Here is a 19,460-nt window from a genome sequence, read left to right on the forward strand (position 1 = left end):
CCACGTGCTCAACTCAGGACTGGGCCCTGTCCTGTCTCAGGTGAACCTGCCCAGTGGTGACACCAGAGTGCCCTGTGCCACTGGGCAGAGGGACTCTGGGACCCCAGACCCAGGGTCTGCACTGAGGAAGGTCCTGGGCATCTCTAGGGCAGGCAGGCCCTCACCCTCAGAAAATCCGACTGCTTCCCTTGCAGGGAAGAGAGTGTCAGGGTGTGAAGCTTCCTAGCAGCGCTAGACTGCAAACTAAAATTTCACAAGATAGGTATTTTTGGTGCCCTCGTGGCTCAGATGGTAAACAATATGCCTGCAGTGCAGAAGACCCGAGTTTGATCCCTAGGTTGGAAAGACTCCCTAGAGAAGGGAATGGTAACCCACTCTAATATTCTTGCCTGGAGAATCCCATGGACTAGAGGAGCCTGGCGGGCTCCAGTCCATGGGGTTGCAAAGAATTGGACCCAACTGGATGATTAACACACAACACACACAAACTACATTGTGTAAAAAGAACTAACCTCACTATATCATATCATCCCTCCCTCTCCTTGACAGGCTTTAAAAAAACAGAACCACAATGAGAGGAAATTCATCCTTGTTCTTCAGAGACAGCACACTCATTCATTCTTCCATTCCTTCTTTCGCATCCCCATCCAGAAAGCTCTTACTGAGTCTGTGTTCTGAGAACTGTGCTTGGAGCTGGGACACAGCTGTAAATAAAAGAGATACTTTCAACCCTCAGAGAACGTAGCATCCAGCACAGAGCTTTTCAGATTGTCATGTGCATCCAGATTGTACCAAAATACAGATTCTGATTCAGTAGGTCTGCATTTCTACAAGCTCCCAGGAGATGCTAAGCCCGCTAGGCCTTGGAGCACATTTTGAGAAGCAGGGAAGCAGGACCCGCAAAGCAATAGAATAAGGGTTTACAGAACATGTGGTTCATGGAAGCAGAAGACCCAGAGGCCACGGCAGCCTGCTGCAGAGTGAAGGACCTGTGGTAGCGAAGCCCTCCCCGGAGAGATGAAAATGAGATGTCCGGGGCTCCTCACAGCTGAGTGGGAGTCAAGGAGAGGCAGAACGGAGTATGTTCCATGCAGAGGAGACTGTGCATGCACGACCCGAGGGAGACAGCAGTAGTGCAGGGTGATGTCTGTGGGCTGCGGCTCAGACGATGAGGGGGCCTCATGAGCTGCAGAGCCAGGCAGGGCCAGAATCTGAGGCTCTCTGGCCTCTGAGTGTGAGAAGCCACTCAGCTGTGTAAGTGATGGCATGGCTGAGTGGACTTTTCATTTTATTTATTTATTATTTTTATTTTTGTTTATTTTTTAATCATTGGCTTCATTGGGTCTTTGTTGCAGTGCATGGACTCTTCATCGCCATGCACGGGCTTTTTCTAGTTGTGGCAAGCGGGGGCAACTCTTCGCTGCAGGGCACGGGTTTCACACTGAGGCAGCTTCTCTTGTTACAGAGCACAGGCTCCAGGGCATGTGGGCTTCAGTAGTTGTAGCTTGCGGGCTCTAGAGCAGAGGCTCTAGTAGTTGTGGCTCATGGCTTAGTTGCCCCGTGGCATATGGGATCTTAGTTCCCAGACTAGCGATAGAACCTGGGTCCCCTGAATCGACAAGTGGATTCTTAACCACTGGACCACCAGGGAAGTCCCTGGACTTGCATCTTAGACAGATCACTCTGGCCACCTAACTTAAAGAGGGACAGAAGTGTAGAAGGTGATCACATTGTAGACATCCTGATAAGGGATGATGCTGGTAGCCTTCAGGAGACCAAAGAGGTGGCAGTGAGGAATGTTCTTGGTCCCTAATCATGTCTACATTGAGTAGAGATGCTTTCCCCATCCCCTCGCCCCCTAGGTGCCTCTTGTCTCCCTCTGGGCATCCTCATCCCCCACCCTCTGCTTGGATGGAATTCCCAGGACACATGGCCAGTGGGCTGTTTTCAAAAACTCTGATGCTTTGACCATGCTGTGCCTTCCTGCAGGCAGGTCTGCTCCAGGAGGAAGGAGGAAGCCATGAGGATTACTCCCAGTCCTTGAGGAACTTTGAGGACTGGTTGCAGGAGGAAAATTCCAAGCTGGTTAGAATCATCGCCATGAAAACTGCCACCGCTGAGGACTTGAGGACCAGAACAACAAAGCTACAGGTTTGTGCCCAAGGAACAGCCCATTTTTTCCAGAGGACTTGCCCCCCAAAGATGTGTTTGCTGCCAGAGAGTTCTCAAAAAAAAAGAAAATGAGCACATACCTAGCTTATGAGCTGTTATGGCTTATGTGTAAATAATAGTTTTTTATGATATATTCATTTATTTATGGCTGTGCGTGGGCCTTCTCCATTTGCAGCGAGTGAGGGCTACTCTCGTTGCTGTGCACAGGCTTCTCATTGCTGTGGTCTCTCTTGTGAAACATGGGCCCTAGGTGTGCGGGCTCAGTAGTTGTGGCTCATGGGCTTAGTTGCTCTGCACCATGTGGGATCTTCCCAGACCAGGGATCGAACCTGTGTCCCCTGCATTGGCAGGTGGTTTCTTATCCACCGTACCACCAGGGAAGTCCTAAATAATAGTTTTTAAGTTTTTTTTGCTTCCAGTATTATAGGAGAACCATCCATCCATTCTTTCAAGCCTCCTGCTATATTGCCCAACTTGGAAAATATCACCACTAACCACGACTCTTCTAATCAGTTAACTCTTGCTATGGAACAAGCCATTCCAACAGTTTGTAGCTTAAAAGATCAGCTGTTTGTTTAACTCATGATTCTGAAGATTGGCAGTTTACTCTGAGGTCTGTTGGGCAATGCTTTTGATCTTGGCTGGGCTCCCTGATTTATAGACCAGCAGGGTGGCTGTCCTTCTGGAGGTTGGTGGGCTATTCTAGGTGAGCAAGGGATGGACCACACATCTCTTATCCTCCTATGGGATAGCCTGGACTTCCCAGAGCAGGGGCAGGTCTGAGAGAGCGAGTGGGAACTTGCAGGCCCTTTCAGGCCAAGGCTGGGAACTGGCAATCACTTCTCCTTCACTCTGTTGGACAAAGAAAGTCGCAGTGCCAGCTCAGATTCAAGGGGAGAGAAGACAGATTTCACTTCTTGATGGGAGGTATTGCAAGACTACATTGCCAAGGGCATGGATATGGCAAGGGGGTGGAAAGATAGTCCTTCTACCACAGATCTCTCTCCTCCACTCCCACATGAATTAGTCACCAGGTTCTTCTTGATTCCACCTCTTGGGTATTCACTGTTTCTGTCTCCCCTCACTACCGCTGTCTTCATCTGGACGTTTATCATTGTTGACCGTGACCTTGACAGTAGCCTCCAAGTGGGCCTCCCTCCTTCTGTTTGGGTTCCCATCTCAGTAATGACTCCTATTGTAGCCAGAGTGGCCCTTCAGAACCCTAAATATGACCTTGTCCCAGGAATGAAAGCTTTTCAGGATCGAGTTCCACTTCCCGAATTTATCACCCACAGCCTTTCTCAATCAGACCTCAGTCTACCTCTCTTTTTCCTAATTTCTTCTGAAACTTACCTTGATACCTTAGGGTTCAGATTTGTGTTTATTTTTCTTGCTTGAGAGTCATCTGGATTCTTGAATCTGTGGCCTGGGGTCTTTCTGGAAAATTCTGCAACATTATCTCTAAAAATACGGCCTCTGCCTTGTTCCCTGTTTCCTCACCTTCTAAGATGCTTTTAAACATACGCTGTTTCTTCTCACTAAGTGTTTCACCGTCTCCTGTGTATTTTTTCATCCTTTTGCTTTGTATATTACTTTCTGAGTACTTTTTTCTGACTCGCCTTCCACTTTACTAATTCTCTCTTTAGTTTTATCTCATTTGCTATTTCGTGTGTTTATTAAGTTCTTAGCTTTTACTATTTCACTTATTGTTCCTAGAAATTCTCCTTGGTGCTTTTAAAAATCTGCTCTGCCACTTTTCACAGCTTTTGGGTCGTTGCTGAAAATTTTCAGTTTGTCTTTTAATTCTTTCAACGCAGTAAACACCGTTGTTTTAGCGAGTGTGTCTGATAATTTCAGTATCTCAAGTCAAGACTGTTTCTGTTGTGTATTGTCTCTGCCTCTTCCTCATTAATTCATGGATTTTGTTTACATTTGGCCGCACTGGGTCTTCGTTGCCGTGCATGGGCTTTCTCTAGTTACCGTGAGCAGAGGCTACTCTAAGCTGTGGTGTGAGGGCTTCTCACTGAGGTGGCTTCTCTTGTTGCAGAACAAGGCTCTAAGCACATGGGCCTCAGCAGGTGCAACATGTGGGTTCAGTAGGTGAACCACACGGGCCCTAGAGCTCAGGTTCGGTAGTTGGGTCATATGGGCTTAGTTGCTCCAAGGCATGTGGGATCTTCCGGGACCAGGGAACCTACTTCCCCTGCACTGGCAGGCACATTCTTAACCACTGGCCCTCTGGGGAAGTCCCGGTTTCCGCCTCTTCTTGGAGTCATATCTGTGTGTGACTGCTTCGATTGTGTGCTGGGTAGTGTGTTTGACAAATAGGTGCGAGAATAATTTCAGATTAAGAATAATCTTTCCTTCAAAGAGGATTTTGTTTGCAACAGCCAGGCCAGTGGGGGCTTTTATCAATCTAGAACCACTGAATCCAATTTCAAAACTTGAAGCTCCCTGGACTCCTGAGATGACTTGGCACTGGCCTGCAAATCCAAATAAGGTGTGGGTTTACTTCCTATTCACCTTTCGGGGCCTCTGCTAAAGGCAGCAGTTTCTCAGAGTCTCCACTTCTGTAGGGCGCAGACGTTGACCTCTGTCTGCTGAATCCTGCAGGGCTGCCAGAAGCATAGATCTATTTCACCACTATTTTTTCCAGGTTAGCAAATATCCTAAGTGCGAGAGGAGGTCTGAACCCTGGGCTTACTGCTCTGCATCTAGCCTTTCGCGTGTTTTGCCTCACTCTTTTTGTTGTTAACTCTTTGATGCTTTCAGTTCAGTTCAGTTCAGTTGCTCAGTTGTGTTGGACTCTTTGCAACCTCATGGACTGCTGCACGCCAGGCCTTCCCGTCCACTGATGCCTTAAGAATGTTTTTGATGTTTTGTCCTCAGTGGGAGCTTTGGTCCCAACTACCTGGCCCTCCCTGTCTACTTCCTACCTGATATTCAGCCACTCCTCTCATCCCCTGCTTCCACCACCCAGCCCCAGACCTATCAGAGATGAATTGCGGTTCCCCGGGTTACGCGTCTTTGTTCTTGTAGAGTCCCCACTCTCGAGGGCTCTGAGAAGCTAAGCTGTGTGCCTGTATCATGCAGCTGGTGGGATGGGACAGGTTCTGGATCCCAAGCCAGAATTTAAACTCAGGCTCTTGGACTTAGGACCCAGATCGTATCCTTACATGGCACTCCTTCCCAGGAGTCCTGAGGATAAAAGATGCCATCCTGGGGGAACAGAGTACTGTATTCTGATAGAAAAATCTGCCCAGTCCCAACCTCACTCTGCCAGGAGTAAAAATGCCAATAGAAAGAAATATTCAACAGCAGTAGCTTTTTATTTAAAAAAAAATTAAATTTTATATTGGAGTATAGCTGGTTAACAATGTTGTGATAGTTTCAGGTGAACAGCGAAGAGACTCGGCCATACATACACATATATCCATTCTCCCCGAAACTCCCCTCCCATTCAGTCTGCCACATCACACTGAGCAGAGTTCCATGTGCTGTACAGTAGGTCCTTGCTGGTTATCCATTTTAAATCTAGCAGTGTGTGTATGTCCATCCCAGACTCCCTAATTATCCCTTCCCCTCATCCTTTCCACTAGCAACTAGTTTGTTCTGTGAGTGTCTCTCTGTTTTGTAAGTTCGTTTGTATCGTTTCTTTTTAGATCCCACACATAAGGGAAGCCGTATGATATTTCTCCTTCCTGTCTGATTCACTTCACTCAGTCTGTCAGTCTCTGTGTCCATCCATGTCGTTACAAATGACATTATTTCGTAATTGTTAATGACTGAGTAATATTACACTGTATGTATGTACCACGTCTTCTTTATGAATTCCTCTGTTGATGAACAATGGTAGCTTTTATAATGATGATAACTCTTATGTCAAGCCCTCTGGAGAACTTGGTTCTAGAATGCCAGAGGGCTTCCCTGCTGGCTCAGTGGGTAAAGAATCTGCCTGCAATGGGGGAGATTTGGGTTTGATTCCTGGGTTGGGAAGATACCCTGGAGAAGGGAACAGCTACCCACTTCAGTATTCTGGCCTGGAGAATTCGATGGACAGAGGAGCCGGGCGGGCTACAGTCCATGGAGTCACAGAGTCGGACGTGACTGAGTGACTTTCACTTTCCCTAGTCATACATAGTATAAATCTATGTCATGTTTATAATAGAATGCCAGAGCTAGAAGTGACCATGGAGGTCAGCACGGCAGCTCCTCTTTCAGGCAGAAGTCCATTCTGCAACGTTGCAGAGAGCAATTCCTGGCCTTGCTTCCATGTATTTGCACAATGAGATTCTCTCTTTATGTGTTCTGTTGGCTGCCCCCGCAAATGGAATTTGATTGGCTCCTCCTTACCAACCAGGTGGGGCCTCCTCAGCCATTTGGAAGGTGCACGTGACCCTGTCTTTTCTCTCTAGAAGCTGGAGGCTCGAATACCGGAAGGGCAGCATCTCTTCGAAAACCTCCTTCGTCTCAGGCCAGCCAGCGGGTCTTCAGACGAGCTAGAGGATCTGCGCTACCGGTGGATGCTCTACAAGTCCAAGCTCAAGGACTCCAGCCAGCTGCTGGTAGGTGCTAAGGATGCACAGGTCCCAGGCCCTGGGGAGACATAGCTCAATCTGCATCCATTCCACCCCATACCTCGACAGACCTGACCAAGGGGATCACTCAGGGAGAGGTGATGGAGACTCATGGCTCCTAGGCACTTGACGTGCAATTTGTCATTTGGCCATTCTGCCACCTGGTGAGGCTGAGTTCCGAGAACGACAGCTTTGCTCTACCAACCTGAAACCTCTGTGTGCATCATCCTAGTTCAGTGCTCACAGCAGCCGTCCGCCAGAGTAATTGCATCTCCAATTTACAGAAGCGGGGATGAGACTATAAGGAGTTAAAAACTCACCCGAGTCACCCGGATAGCCAGGGACAGAGCCATCATCAAACACACCTTGATGGAGGCACGATACAGGGAATACTGGAGTGGGGGCTAGGACCCCTGCGATCTAGGCCGCTTCCTCCACTAACCTGCTTGTGACACTGAGGAAGCACCTCCCCCTGGGGGACCCCATGCACGCTGTCCCTACAGTCATGTCCGACTCTTTGCAACCCCATGGACTGTAGCCTGCCAGGCTCCTCTGTCCATGGGATTCTCCAGGCAAGGATACTGGAGTGGGTTGCCGTGCCCACCTCCAGGAGGTCTTCCTGACCCGGGGATTGAACCCACGTCTCTTATGTCTCCTGCATTGGCAGGTGGGTTCTTTACCACTAGTGCCACCTGGGAAGCCCCCTAGGGGCCCACCGTCTCACACAAAACAATAACAGCTAGACAATAGCTTTTATTAAATGCTGTATCCTCATTACAGCCCTATAAAGGAGGTACTGTTATTATCCCCTGAGAACTGATAGGAAAACTGAGGCATGGAGGTTAGTCCAAGGAAAGGGTGGCTGGGATGGCCACCGAGGGCCCTTTAGGCCCACAGACCCCGGCCTCCAAGCTTTGGGGCTCCAGCTCTGCCAGCCCTGAAAGCAGCTGCGTTGGCCACTAGGTGTCAGCCCAGCCCCAGCCAGGTCCCTGCGCCCATGGCCTTGGCCCAGGCCTTCCCAGACAGGATCCCACCTGGGCCCCAAGTGCGTTAAAAAGCTCATTAAATTGAATCACCTGCTGGTTCAGCCTGTCCAGATGACCAGAAGTTTTAAAGAAACACTCCCCTGACAAAATGAATATTCCATTACAGGCTCTGCTGGGATTTAAGTTTCACTCACTTAACTTTTTTTTTTTTTTTTTTTCCTTTCCCCTTTTCCTCTCCTTCCCTAAAATAACAGACGCAGAGTCCTCCAGGGGAGCCGACTGGATTCCGAAAGGTACGGTGTCTGCCGTCTGCTGCACACGGCTAGAGGGCAGGGCATCTGGAGGGCTGGTGGGCCTGGGATGCTGGGGCAGGACCCCTGGGCTTTCTGGAAGGTTCCATGAGAAATGCTCCTGGGGACTCGGCTCTGCGCTGCCCTGTGCTGGCCCTGGGGGTCCTTGTTCTGCAGGACGCACAGCGTGTACTCAGCTGAGACAGGACACAGTTTCTGTGAGCAAGGACACAGTGATTATGCTGTGACAACAGGCGTAAATCGGGACAGTCCAGGGAGACCTGGACCACGCCAGGCTGTTGGACCTCGCGGCCACCTGGGTAGTAGACGAGCATCTGGGGTTCATGGGGGCTTAAAGAGGAAGGGGGGCTGTGCCAGTCATGTTCGACCAGCCGGTGTCTCCCCTGCCAGCCTCTCAGAAGTGCTCAGAGCCTCTCCCTGGGGGCTTGCTGGCCAGAGCCATGGCAGTAAGAGCCGTACTTACAGGAATAATGAGGAATAATGACTGTTACTGTAAATGCTATGTGTTGACCATCCACTCTGTGCGAGGAACTGTGCCAGATCGTGCCTAGGGCGTTTCACGTCACCGTCCCCCAGACATCCAACAGGCGTCATTACCACCATGCTAGGCATGCACGAAGCACGGCATGACAAGACTGCAGTGACATGTTTGGAGCCGTCTCTGCCTCGGACTCTAAGCCCACCCTTGCCCTTCCACACGCTGCCGTGGAGAAGGCATCCCTGGGCCTGGAGGCTCTCCCCATTTGTGGAACGGGCCAGTGTACATTGGCGTCCCTGGTGCCACCTTTTCTGAGAGCAGGCTTGCTTTGGAGGAGTTCCAGTTTGAATTGTGTTTGAGTGCTTTTGGATGCACTGTGTCTTGGTTGCTGTGTGCGGCCTTTCTCCAGTCGCAGCAGGCGGGGGCTGCTCTCGAGTTGTGGTGCGTGGGCTTCTAATTGCAGTGGTGTCTCTAGTTCTGAATAGACTCTAGGCACCTGGGCTTCAGGAGTCACAGTGCATAGGCTCCGTAGTTGGGGTTCATGGGCTTAGCTGCTCTGCAGCACATGGGATCTTCCTGGACGAGGAATGGAACCCATGTCCCCTGCACTGGCAGGCTGATTCTTATCCCCTAGACCACCAGGGAAGTCCTCTGAGTCCTAGCTTGTCCTGCCGAGCACTGGCTCCTGATGACATAATCCTCTGGCGTGCTCTGCTCCCAAGAGCCCCGGGGCCTCGAGATCTCTCGGGCCATGGAGTCTGTGTCCTCAGGGGCTCTGCCCCGCCCCCCAGACGTCTTGGTCTCCAGCTGGTGTTCATGTCTCCATCTGCAGGGTAGTGTGTGTCCCCAGGACTGGACGGGGCAGTCACCAGACCAATGCTGTGCTTTGGGCCTGGCGTCCCCCAGTTTTGTGGCCTTGGGCAAGTTGCTTTGACTCTGGGGACTTTCTTTCCCCATCTGTAAAATGGAACTATCAACACTGACTTTATTGACTTCATAAACGAATTTTGAAGATCGTGTGAACTGTTGTTCTTTCTTGAGAGAAGAGCCTGAAGCCCCAGTTTCCCCTAATTTAGAAGAGCAAAGGGCTTCTCGCGAAGTAGGGGAGTGCATCAGGAAGGCTTGGTCACCACACAGCCCAGCCTGTGACTCCTGGTGGCACCTGAGGGCCCAGGACCAGGTGTCCAGGCTGCCTCCAGCTCCTGCCCTTTAAGTCCCTCTCTGGTTGGGAGCCCCCGTCTAAGTAGCTCCCAGGCCAGAGTTCAGGGGGAGTCGTTCCTGGGTCCCCTGGTTTTTGAGAGGGCGGTTGCTTGGCTGGCGGACACCAGCCCTCCAGGGCAGGGCTCCTGTCCCTGGCAGCCTGTCACCAGGTTCATATGGAGTGTTCACAGCTCTGTGTTCATCGGCTGTGTCCTCAGTCACTGATTCACTTCACAGGTGTTTACTGAGCTCTGACTTTGCACCAAGCACTGATGCAAGTACCTGGCACAGATTACCAGAACAAAGGCCTGCCAGGGTAGGCTGTGCATGCCAGCAGGATGGGCGGGGTGGAGAGGGGAATGGGAGAAAGGCTCTCCCCACAGCTGGTCTTGCCCAGCACAATAGCACGTTTCTGGCCAGGGAATGTCCAAGTATAGCAGTGGCTTGCGGTCTTTACAGCTACAGGTGTGTTTGTTTTTTTTAATAATTTTATTTATTTACTTTTGGCTGTGCTAGGTCTTCACTGCTGTGCAGACTACTCTCTAGTTGCTGTCTGCAGGCTTCTTATTGCAGGGGCTTTTCTTGTTGCAAAGGACAGACTCGGGCACACGGGCTTCAGTAGTTGTGACTCGTGGGCTCTAGAGCTCAGGCTCAGGAGTTGTGGTACATGGGCTTAGTTGCCCAGTGTCACATGGGATCTTCCCCGATCAGAAATCGAACCTGTGTATCCTGTGTTGGCAGGTGGATTCTTTTATCACTGGACCACCAGGAAAGCCGCAGATGCAAGGTTGACCTTATCTATGGCCGGCAGATTTGGACTCTGTTTCGTGGGATATGCAAAGCAGGCAGGCTCTAAATGGCCCCCAAATCTACTTATTCAGCTACATTTAAAATCAAACGGATGTGTGAAAGTTTGGTGCTGGCTGACTTTGAGCTATTGGGTCTCAGCTCCCTGTGAAGAAGCAAGCAACCCCAGAGGCCAATATTCAGAGGCCATCTGGGGCCCCTTTATATCACAGCTTGTTTAAGCACAGATTTCTGGGTTCCACCCCCAGAGTTTCTGATGCGTTAGGTCTGGGGTGCCCTGAGGATCTGCGTTTCCAGCAAGGTCCCGTGTGATGCTGTTGCTGCTCTCCTGGGGACCAGACTTGGAGAACCGTTGCTTTATGCTCTCGATTTGCATCCAGGATCCACCATTAGTGTGTGTTACCCTTCGCAAGGCTCTTAACCATGGTTTTCCAATGAATGAAATGCGGGGCCTCAGAACTAAGAGTTCTTATAAACCAGCAGTTTCTGAATTGCTTTGTAAATGAGGACCTGGATGCTAGCAGACAATGTCCTGCTTCTCTTTCAGACAGAAGATGGCTAATGCCACTTCTGGGAGTGGAGATGGGGGTGGGGGTGGAATCCTCCCCTTGGTGCTGTTCTCACGTCTGCCGGGTGGGGTGTGCATACGCGTGTGTGAGGGTATGCACACATGTGCAGGTGTGCCCAGACGCATGCAGGTCTGACAGGTAGAAACTAGATGCTGCCTTCTGGGCTTGTAATCTTGCCAACTTGAAAACATTTCGTATATTATTTTTAGTCCAAAGGGAAGGGGGAAAAAAACCCTGCTCCAAAGCTAATTATTTATGAGCCGTCGGCCCTCCACGCTGTTTTTTTTCTCTCCGCGCCCCAAGCCACTGAAAGCTCCAGCTACGTCAGTGGCTTCAGCCTGCTTGTTTATATAAACAGAATAATTAAGATTTATTAAACTTGCAGCTGCCTACGCACTTGCCAGCTCTGTGCCACCGGATATGTCTGCCTGCAGCTTTCAGACACATGAAAGGTCAATTGCTTTTTGAGTTGCGATTGGGCTGTGAGTCAACTGAATTCCTGCCTTGGTGCAGGGGAGCGGTCCTACCTGAGTCAGCCTTCAAGTTGAGGAGCGGATTCGCCAATGTTTGCGTTTACCAGGGTGAATTAGGCAGGTCACAGGCCCCTCTGCAGGTGTGGAGAGCAGATGCCACCATGCATCCCGTGCTGTGGGCTCTGGGAGGTGGGTCCAGATGGGGAGAAACTGGAAATTCACGTCTTATTCACTTGCCCACATTTCACAGGTATTAAGACTCATAGTTTTTCACGTGTTCACATCTTTGGAGTTGCCATTGTTAGTCGTTTAGTTGTGTCTGACTCTGCGACCCCATGGACTGTAGCCCGCCAGACTCCTCTGTCCATGGGATTCTCCGGGCAATAATACTGGAGTGGGTTGCCATGCCCTTCTCCAGGGGATCTTCCTGACCCAGGGATCGAACTGGGTCTTCCACATTGCAGGTGGGTTCTTTACCATCTGAGCCACCAGGGAAGCCTTTCCTATCATGGTCCAATAAGGACTGGAATTTGCTTCCCTCTGCTACCCAGAACACTCTCCACCTAAGGTTTCTTTAAATTAAAATCTCTTCTTGAGGGTTGGATTTTGGAGGTTTTTGTTGGCTGTGCCATGCAGCAGCATGTGAGATCTCAGTTCCCCAACCAGAGATGGAACCCACACCCCGTGCACTGGCAACGGGGAGTCTTAACCACTGGACCACCAGGGACGTCCCCGGGTTGTGTTTTGTTTTGTTTTCCTTTGGACCACACCGACTGTGCCAATTTAGACGACCCAGCTCTGGGAGCTCCGGCCTCCCGTTCAAGTTCTCAGGGCAGAATTTTGTTTCCCGCCCTCTCCGGGTGCCATTTCCTTGTTTCCTGTTTCAGTGTGGGGGAGATTAGCCCTCGGTTTCCCTGGCCCTGAAGGTGCAGCCCTGCGGTGCCCCCGCCTTATGTGGGGTCTCCAATCAGATGCTCCATCTTTGCTGTTGGGTTTTTTCTTCCTTCAGTTCAGTTCAGTCGCTCAGTTGTGTCCGACTCTTTGCGACCCCATGAATCACAGCACGCTAGGCCTCCCTGTCCATCACCAACTCCTGGAGTTCACTTAGTGGTATATAAAATAATAGCGCTCCTCACAATGAGCCTGGTAGAGCAGATGGAATATTGTAATACCAAATCTAGGAAAGCAAGCACTAGTGAGTTTTCCATCTTAGGCAATTACTTTCTCTCACAGTAGCTGCAGTGTTTCTTCTTTTTTTTTTTCCTTTAAATATATTTATTTATGCTGGAGAAGACTCTTGAGAGCCCATGGACAGCAAGGAGATCAAACCAGTCAATCCTGAAGGAAATCAACCCTGAATATACATTGGAAGGACTAATGCTGAAGCTGAAGCTCCAATACTTTGGCCACCTGATGCGAAGAACTGACTCATTGGAAAAGACCCTGTTGCTGGGAAAGATTGAAGGCAGGAGGAGACGGGGACAACAGAGGATGAGATGGTTGGATGGCATCACTGACTCAATGGACATGAGTTTGAGCAAGCTCCGGGAGATAGTGAAGGACAGGGAAGCCTGGCGTGCTGCAGTCCCTGGGGTCACAAAGAGTCTGACACAACATAGTGACTGAACAACAACAATTTATTTATGTCTCTGTTGGGTGTCTTTTCATGCTGATCACCGAAATATTGATGCTTTTGAACTGTGGTGCTGGAGAAGACTCTCGAGAGTCCCTTGGACTGCAAGGAGATCCACCCAGTCCATTCTAAAGGAGATCAATCCCGGGTGTTCATTGGAAGGGCTGATGCTAAAGCTGAAACTCCAATACTTTGGCCACCTCATGCGAAGAGTTGACTCACTGGAAAAGACTCTGATGCTGGGAAAGGTTGGGGGGCAGGAGGAGACGGGAACAACAGAGAATGAGATGGCTGGATGGCATCACCGACTCTGGACGTGAGTTTGAGTGAACTTTGAGTTGCTGATAGACAGGGAGGCCTGGCGTGCTGTGATTCATGGGGTCGCAAAGAGTTGGTCACGACTGAGCGACTGAACTGACTGAACTGTTGGGTGTCGGTTGCAGTACACGGGCTTCTCTCTAGTTGAGGTGCTCAAGCTTAGTAGTTGGGGTGCACATGCTTATTAGTTGCCCCATGGCATGTGAGATCTTAGTTTCCTGACCAGGGGTTGAACCCAAATCCCCTGCATTGGAAGGTGGATTCTTAACCATTGGACCACCAGGGAAGTCCCTGTTATGATGTTTTAAAAATCATCATTATTGGGACTTCCCTGGTGGTCCAATGGCTAAGACTCTGCACTCCCAGTGCAAGGGGCCCAGGTTCAGTCCCTGGTCGGGGAACTAGATTCCCCATGCTGCAACTAAGATCTGGTGCAGTCAAATAAATTAAATTTTTTTTTTTAATCATCTTTGTTAACTAGAGTTACAGTTGACATTAGGGTGCACTTTTTGTGCTGCGTATCCTATGGGTTTTGACAAGTGCATAGTGACATCGCAAACCAGTGTCACCACCTTACCCTTCTCCCCAGCGCTTCCACTTTGTCCCTCTGCCCTCCCCCAAAGACCCTAGCAACCACTGATCTTCTTACTTCTTTCATTCAGCAATACGCATTTGAGTCTCCTCCGTGTCTTTTTGCGGCTAATACTTCGTTTCCTTTTACCACTGAAGAACATCCCTCTATGGGGGTGCACCGTTCACAGTCTTTTACAGCCTTTTCCCCTCAGTCCAGGATCCAGTCGAGGATCACACATCACATTCAGTCATCACACTTCTTTAGTTTCCTCTCCTGGGACCAGTCCTCGGTTTTTCTTGACCTTGACCTTGACCTTCTTTAGTACAGGCCAGATATTTTGTAGAATGTTCCTCAGGTTTTGGGTTTCTGGGGTGTTTCCTTGTAGTGAATTTCTGGAAAGAATATTCTAGAAGTGATGCTGTGTTCTTAGTGCATCTTATTGGGAGAGTGCGATTTTGATACAGCCCTCAGGACTGGAGATGCTGACTCGGATCACGTGACTAAGGTGGTAGCTGCAGGGATTTCTCACCTGTGAGCTGCTCTCATTTCTTTTGTAATTAATGAGCCCCTTCCAGATGTTCAAGCTCGTTTTAGAAAAAATAGAGGAACCAGAGATCAAATTGCTAACATTCACTGGATCATCAAAAAAGCAAGAGAGTTTCAGAAAAACATCTATTTGTGCTTTATTGACTATGCCAAGGCCTTTGACTGTGTGGATCACAATAAACTGTGGAAAATTCTGAAAAAGATGGGAATACCAGACCACCTGACCTGCCTCTTGAGAAACCTGTATGCAGGTCAGGAAGCAACAGTTAGAACTGCACATGGAACAACAGACTGGTTCCAAATAGGAAAAGGAGCGCATCAAGGCTGTATATTGTCATCCTGCCTATTTAACTTATATGCAGATTACATCATGAGAAACGCTGGGCTGGAGGAAGCACAAGCTGGAATCAAGATTGCTGGGAGAAATATCAATCACCTCAGATATGCAGATGACACCACCCTTATGGCAGAAAGTGAAGAGGAACTAAAGAACCTCTTGATGAAAGTGAAAGAGGAGAGTGAAAAAGTTGGTTTAAAGCTCAACATACAGAAAACTAAGATCACGGCATCCAGTCCTATCACTTCATGGCAAATAGATCTTCTGAGTGCCGAAGAATTGATGCTTTTGAACTGTGGTGCTGGAGAAGACTCTTGAGAGTCCCTTGGACTGCAAGGAGATCCAACCAGTCCATCCTAAAGGAGATCAGTCCTGGGTGTTCATTGGAAGGACTGATGTTGAAGCTGAAACTCCAGACTTTGTCCACCTGATGCGAAGAGCTGACTCATTGGAAAAGACCCTGATGCTGGGAAAGATTGAGGGCAGGAGGAGAAGGGGATGACAGAGGATGAGATGGTTGGATGGCATCACCGACTCAATGGACATGAGTTTGAGTGAACTCCGGGAGGTGGTGATGGACAGGGAGGCCTGGCGTGCTGCGTTTCATGGGGTCATGAAGAGTTGAACACGACTGAGCAACTGAACTGAACAGAACTGCTCAGCGACCCTGGAAATACAGCACCTCTTTCTTACACGGTCACATTCTCCAGCTTCCCCAGGGCCTCTTTCCCTCCCATGACTCACTCCTTCCCGCCAGCTTTGGTCCCCGACTCTAGGCCTCTCACACTCTCTGATCCATTTCTTGTCCAGGTCCCTCCTTCCAGCTTCAGTCCCAAGGCCCAAACCCGAAGGGCATCAACTTGGGAGACTGCTCGGACTCAGCGTGTCTGAAGCTGACCTCACTGTGTTCCCTGTGTCCAACCAAACCCCGGTCTCCGTATAAGCAAAGCATCCTGACCACACAGTCTTCCAATCTGGATGCCTCTGGATCACCCTGGACCATCACTGACCTTAGTTCTGTCCTGGACGCAGAAGAACCTGGCTTGTGCATGGATGTCAGATGAGGAAAGATGAGGGAAGGAAAGGCAGGGAAGGGAGCCTTGTGTCCATATATCTTCTGCTGAATGGGGCTCCATTTTCGCTTGAGTAATGACAAGAGCACCCCTCGCTCCAATTGTTTCATCCAGAGCTTCTTCTCATCGATTAACCAAATGGCCTCAAGGCCAGCTCAGGTGATCTCACTGCCATCTAGTCCAAAACCAAGCCATGCGTGCCTGCTCAGTTGCTCAGTCACGTCCGACCCTTTGGGACCCCACGGACTATAGCCTGCCAGGCTCCTTTGTCGATGTCCATGGGATTTTCCTAGGCAGGAATACTAGAGTGGGTTGCTGTTTCCACCTCCAGGGGATTGTCCTGACCCACCCAAATCTCCTGCCTCTCCTGCATTCTCAGGCAGATTCTATGTCACTGCCCCTCCTGGGACTCCCCAAAACCAAGCCACGGGGCTGGAATAACAGTTCTGTGGCCTGACCATCACATGCAGAGCTGCCCCGGGGAGGAAACAATGTTAACTCAGCCCCACCCAGCCACTGCCATTCTGTCCCTGGGTGGGAGCCCTCCGTAGCTTCTGAGCTCTCCTGGGAAGTGAGTTTGGGCTCTAACTCAGTGCTTCAGCACCGAGAACATAGTGAAGAAGATGTTCAAAGTGTGTGGGTGGAGCCCAGCCTGGGATCTGTGATGCCGTCAGACTTCCTGGAGCATCAGGGAGATGCCCCTTCTGGGTTCTAGAGGAAACCCAGGGAAGGGAAGTCAGCCAGCTTGTGGCTCCACATCAGTGAGAGGGACCTTGAGGGACTGAGCTCATTGCTAAGTGAGAGTTAGTGATGGCCACTGGTGGGGCCCATCTTGAATTGCCAGAGAAAAGCTGGCCCCTGCCCGTCACCTTGAGCTGTTGCCTCTGGTCTGGAGGCATCTTTGAGCTGGAGAACGAGGTCCAGTCAGCTCCCGGGGAAGACCCTGGAAGCCCCAGTGGCGATGTCACGTGACTTTCACACTCAGGGTCCCAGGTCAGGGTGAAACCAGCTTCAACGAGGCCCAGCCAGCTCCCGGGAAAGACCCTGGAAGCCCCAGAGGCGATGTCACGTGACTTTCACACTCAGGGCCCCAGGTCAGGGTGAAACCAGCTTCAACGAGGCCCAGGGGGACTTTGGTCGTTGTTGCTTCTATGTTAAGAATCCATTCATTCATGCATTTCTGTCCGTGCTGGATCTTTATTGCTTTGCGTGGGTTTTCTCTGGTTGCGGCAGGCGGGGGCTACTGTTGGTTGTGGTGCCTGGGCTTCTCGGTGCAGTGGCTTCTCTTGTGGAGCACAGGCTCTGGAGTGCGGGCTCAGCAGTCATGGTGCGTGGGCTTAGCTGCCCCGGAGCACGTTGGATCTTCCTCGATCAGGGATCAAACCCATGTTCCCTGCATTGGCAGGCAGGCGCCTAACTCACTAGACCACCAGGGAAGTCCTTGCTGCTGTTTCTTATGAGAAGTGCCATGTAGGGTGGTAGAAGGAGCTGTGCTGACGATTTGAGCCTGTCCCTGTGACCTTGGGCTGCTTATTTCCCATAGACTCGGTTTCTTCCTCTGAGAAATGGGCACAGGGTACCTCCAGAGCTGGGCAGCAGCTCAGGAAAGCCACGAGCATGGAGGTGACCTGAACGTGGGACTGGAGCATGCTTGGTGTTGTTCATTAACGTGTGGGGTCCAGATGTTCCGGGGGAGCCATCGGGATGGTGCGGACAGTTCACAGGGAGTGTGTGCCTGGTCACATCACCAAGGGAGGAGCAGACAATCAGATGGGAAAGAGCTTTATATTTCATCAATTGAGCAGGTGTTTACCAAACATTGCTGCGGATACACATTGAATCAAACTAGTGTAGACCCGGCCTCCCAGGAGTGAAGGGGAACATAGACTTTGAAATCAGTAACCCAAAGGAAAGGTGTTGGTCCATGAGAATATGTAAAGGGGTTTTTTTTGGTTTAGAGGCAGGGAAGTTCCCTCTGAGGAAGCGACTCACAAATTGAGATTAGAATAAACAGTAGGAATGAACTAGATGCATTGGAGAAAGGAAAGAAATGGGTCTTCCAGCGGAAAGTATAAGCTTTGCAAAGGCCCTGTGGTCAGGGGCTGTGAGGGCCTTTAAGGGGCCAAGAGGGGGGATTTAGGGAGAGCAGTGTTTTTCTCTCTGATGGGGCTGGGGAGGCTGATGGTATCTTGTCCTTGGAACCTGGGTGCAGGGGGAGCTTAGGGGGCTGTCGAAGCCACCCATCTGCCTTCGGTCCCATCAGTTGGAGGAGGAAAGGAATGAGTGTTTGCCGAGCACCAACTATGCATGTGAGCGGAGCCTGTGCTGCCTCATTTGTCCTCGTGATTCTGGTGGGGAGGTGCCAGGCTCCCTTTGCCTCAGTAGAAGAAAAATCTGAGGCTCAGAGAGGCTGAGTGACTTGTCCTAGGTCACACAGCTAGGAAGTGACAGGGCCAGGGTTAGAACCCAGGACTCCAAATCACTTCTTTCTGCCACATCCTTTTTCATCAATGGCAGAAGAGTCAATCACCCTTACTGTGATAAATTCATCCTGCCAGGACTCCTCAAAACTCTAGAGCCCCAGGTTCATGGGATATATTGAAGGACTCAAGCATTTAATCACCCTCTGTAATATGACCTGTTCCCTGCCCACCACCACATGCTGTCAACCCTCTACTTCCACACCCTAAGCGGTGGGGAACGTCCTGAGGAAGCCCTTTCTCTCTTTGTTTTGTTGTGGTTCAGTTGCTGAGTTGTGTCTGACTCTTTGTGACCCCCTGGATTGCAGCGTGCCAGGCTTCCCTATCCTTCACCGTTTCCTGGAGTTTGCTCAAATTCACATCCGTTGAATCAGAGATGTCATCCAGCCATCTTGTGCTCTGTCTTCAATCTTTCTCCTCCCGCCTTCAATCTTTCCCGTCATCAGGGTCTTTTCCAATGAGTTGGCTCATTGCATCAGGTGGCCAAAGTACTGGAGCTTCACCATCAGTCTTTCCAATGAGTATTCAGGGTTGATTTCCTTTATTTATTTTTGGCTGCATCAGGTCTTAGTTGCAGCCTGCAGGATCCTTTGTTGGAGCAGTGGCCTTCTCTCTAGTCGTGGCACGTGGGCTCCAGAGCATGCGGGCTCAGTCATTGTAGCACATGGGCTTGGTTGTGTGTGAGATCCTAGTTCCCTGACCAGGGATTGGACCACATCCCGCTGCATTAGAAGGAAGATTCTTAACCACTGGACCCCCAGGGAAGTTTCAGCCCCTTCTCTCTGTGGATAGTTATAGCTGCACAGAATACACATGGTACTTTCTATGGGGAAACTCAGGCACAGAGAAGCTCCCAGATCTGTGAAGAGCTGAGGTTGTCAATTTCTTTGTTGGCTTCCTAGAGAGTAGTTCGTGCCTATGTGTGT

General features: G+C 50.3%; 1 protein-coding gene across 6 annotated transcripts in view; it reads left to right on the forward strand.

Moving 5' to 3' along the window:
- Positions 1–19,460, forward strand: part of SYNE3 (spectrin repeat containing nuclear envelope family member 3) — a 112,538-nt gene that overhangs the window by 78,931 nt on the left and 14,147 nt on the right. For 3 of the 6 annotated variants that reach the window (XM_055418475.2, XM_055418474.2, XM_088829869.1), the window contains 4 exons: positions 1,990–2,151; positions 6,588–6,737; positions 7,990–8,028; positions 12,867–13,763. In XM_055418475.2, the coding sequence (XP_055274450.2) occupies positions 1,990–2,151; positions 6,588–6,737; positions 7,990–8,028; positions 12,867–13,199 (684 nt within the window). In that variant the 3' untranslated portion in view covers positions 13,200–13,763. Of the gene's footprint in view, positions 1–1,989; positions 2,152–6,587; positions 6,738–7,989; positions 8,029–12,866; positions 13,765–19,460 lie in introns of those variants that run through there. The other 3 variants (XM_088829871.1, XM_055418476.2, XM_088829870.1) reach the window with 2 other exon arrangements.

Source organism: Moschus berezovskii, chromosome 21 (genome assembly GCF_049115385.1).
Source record: "Moschus berezovskii isolate FMDL1 chromosome 21, NW_MosBer_1.0, whole genome shotgun sequence".
Lineage (NCBI taxonomy): Eukaryota > Metazoa > Chordata > Mammalia > Artiodactyla > Moschidae > Moschus > Moschus berezovskii.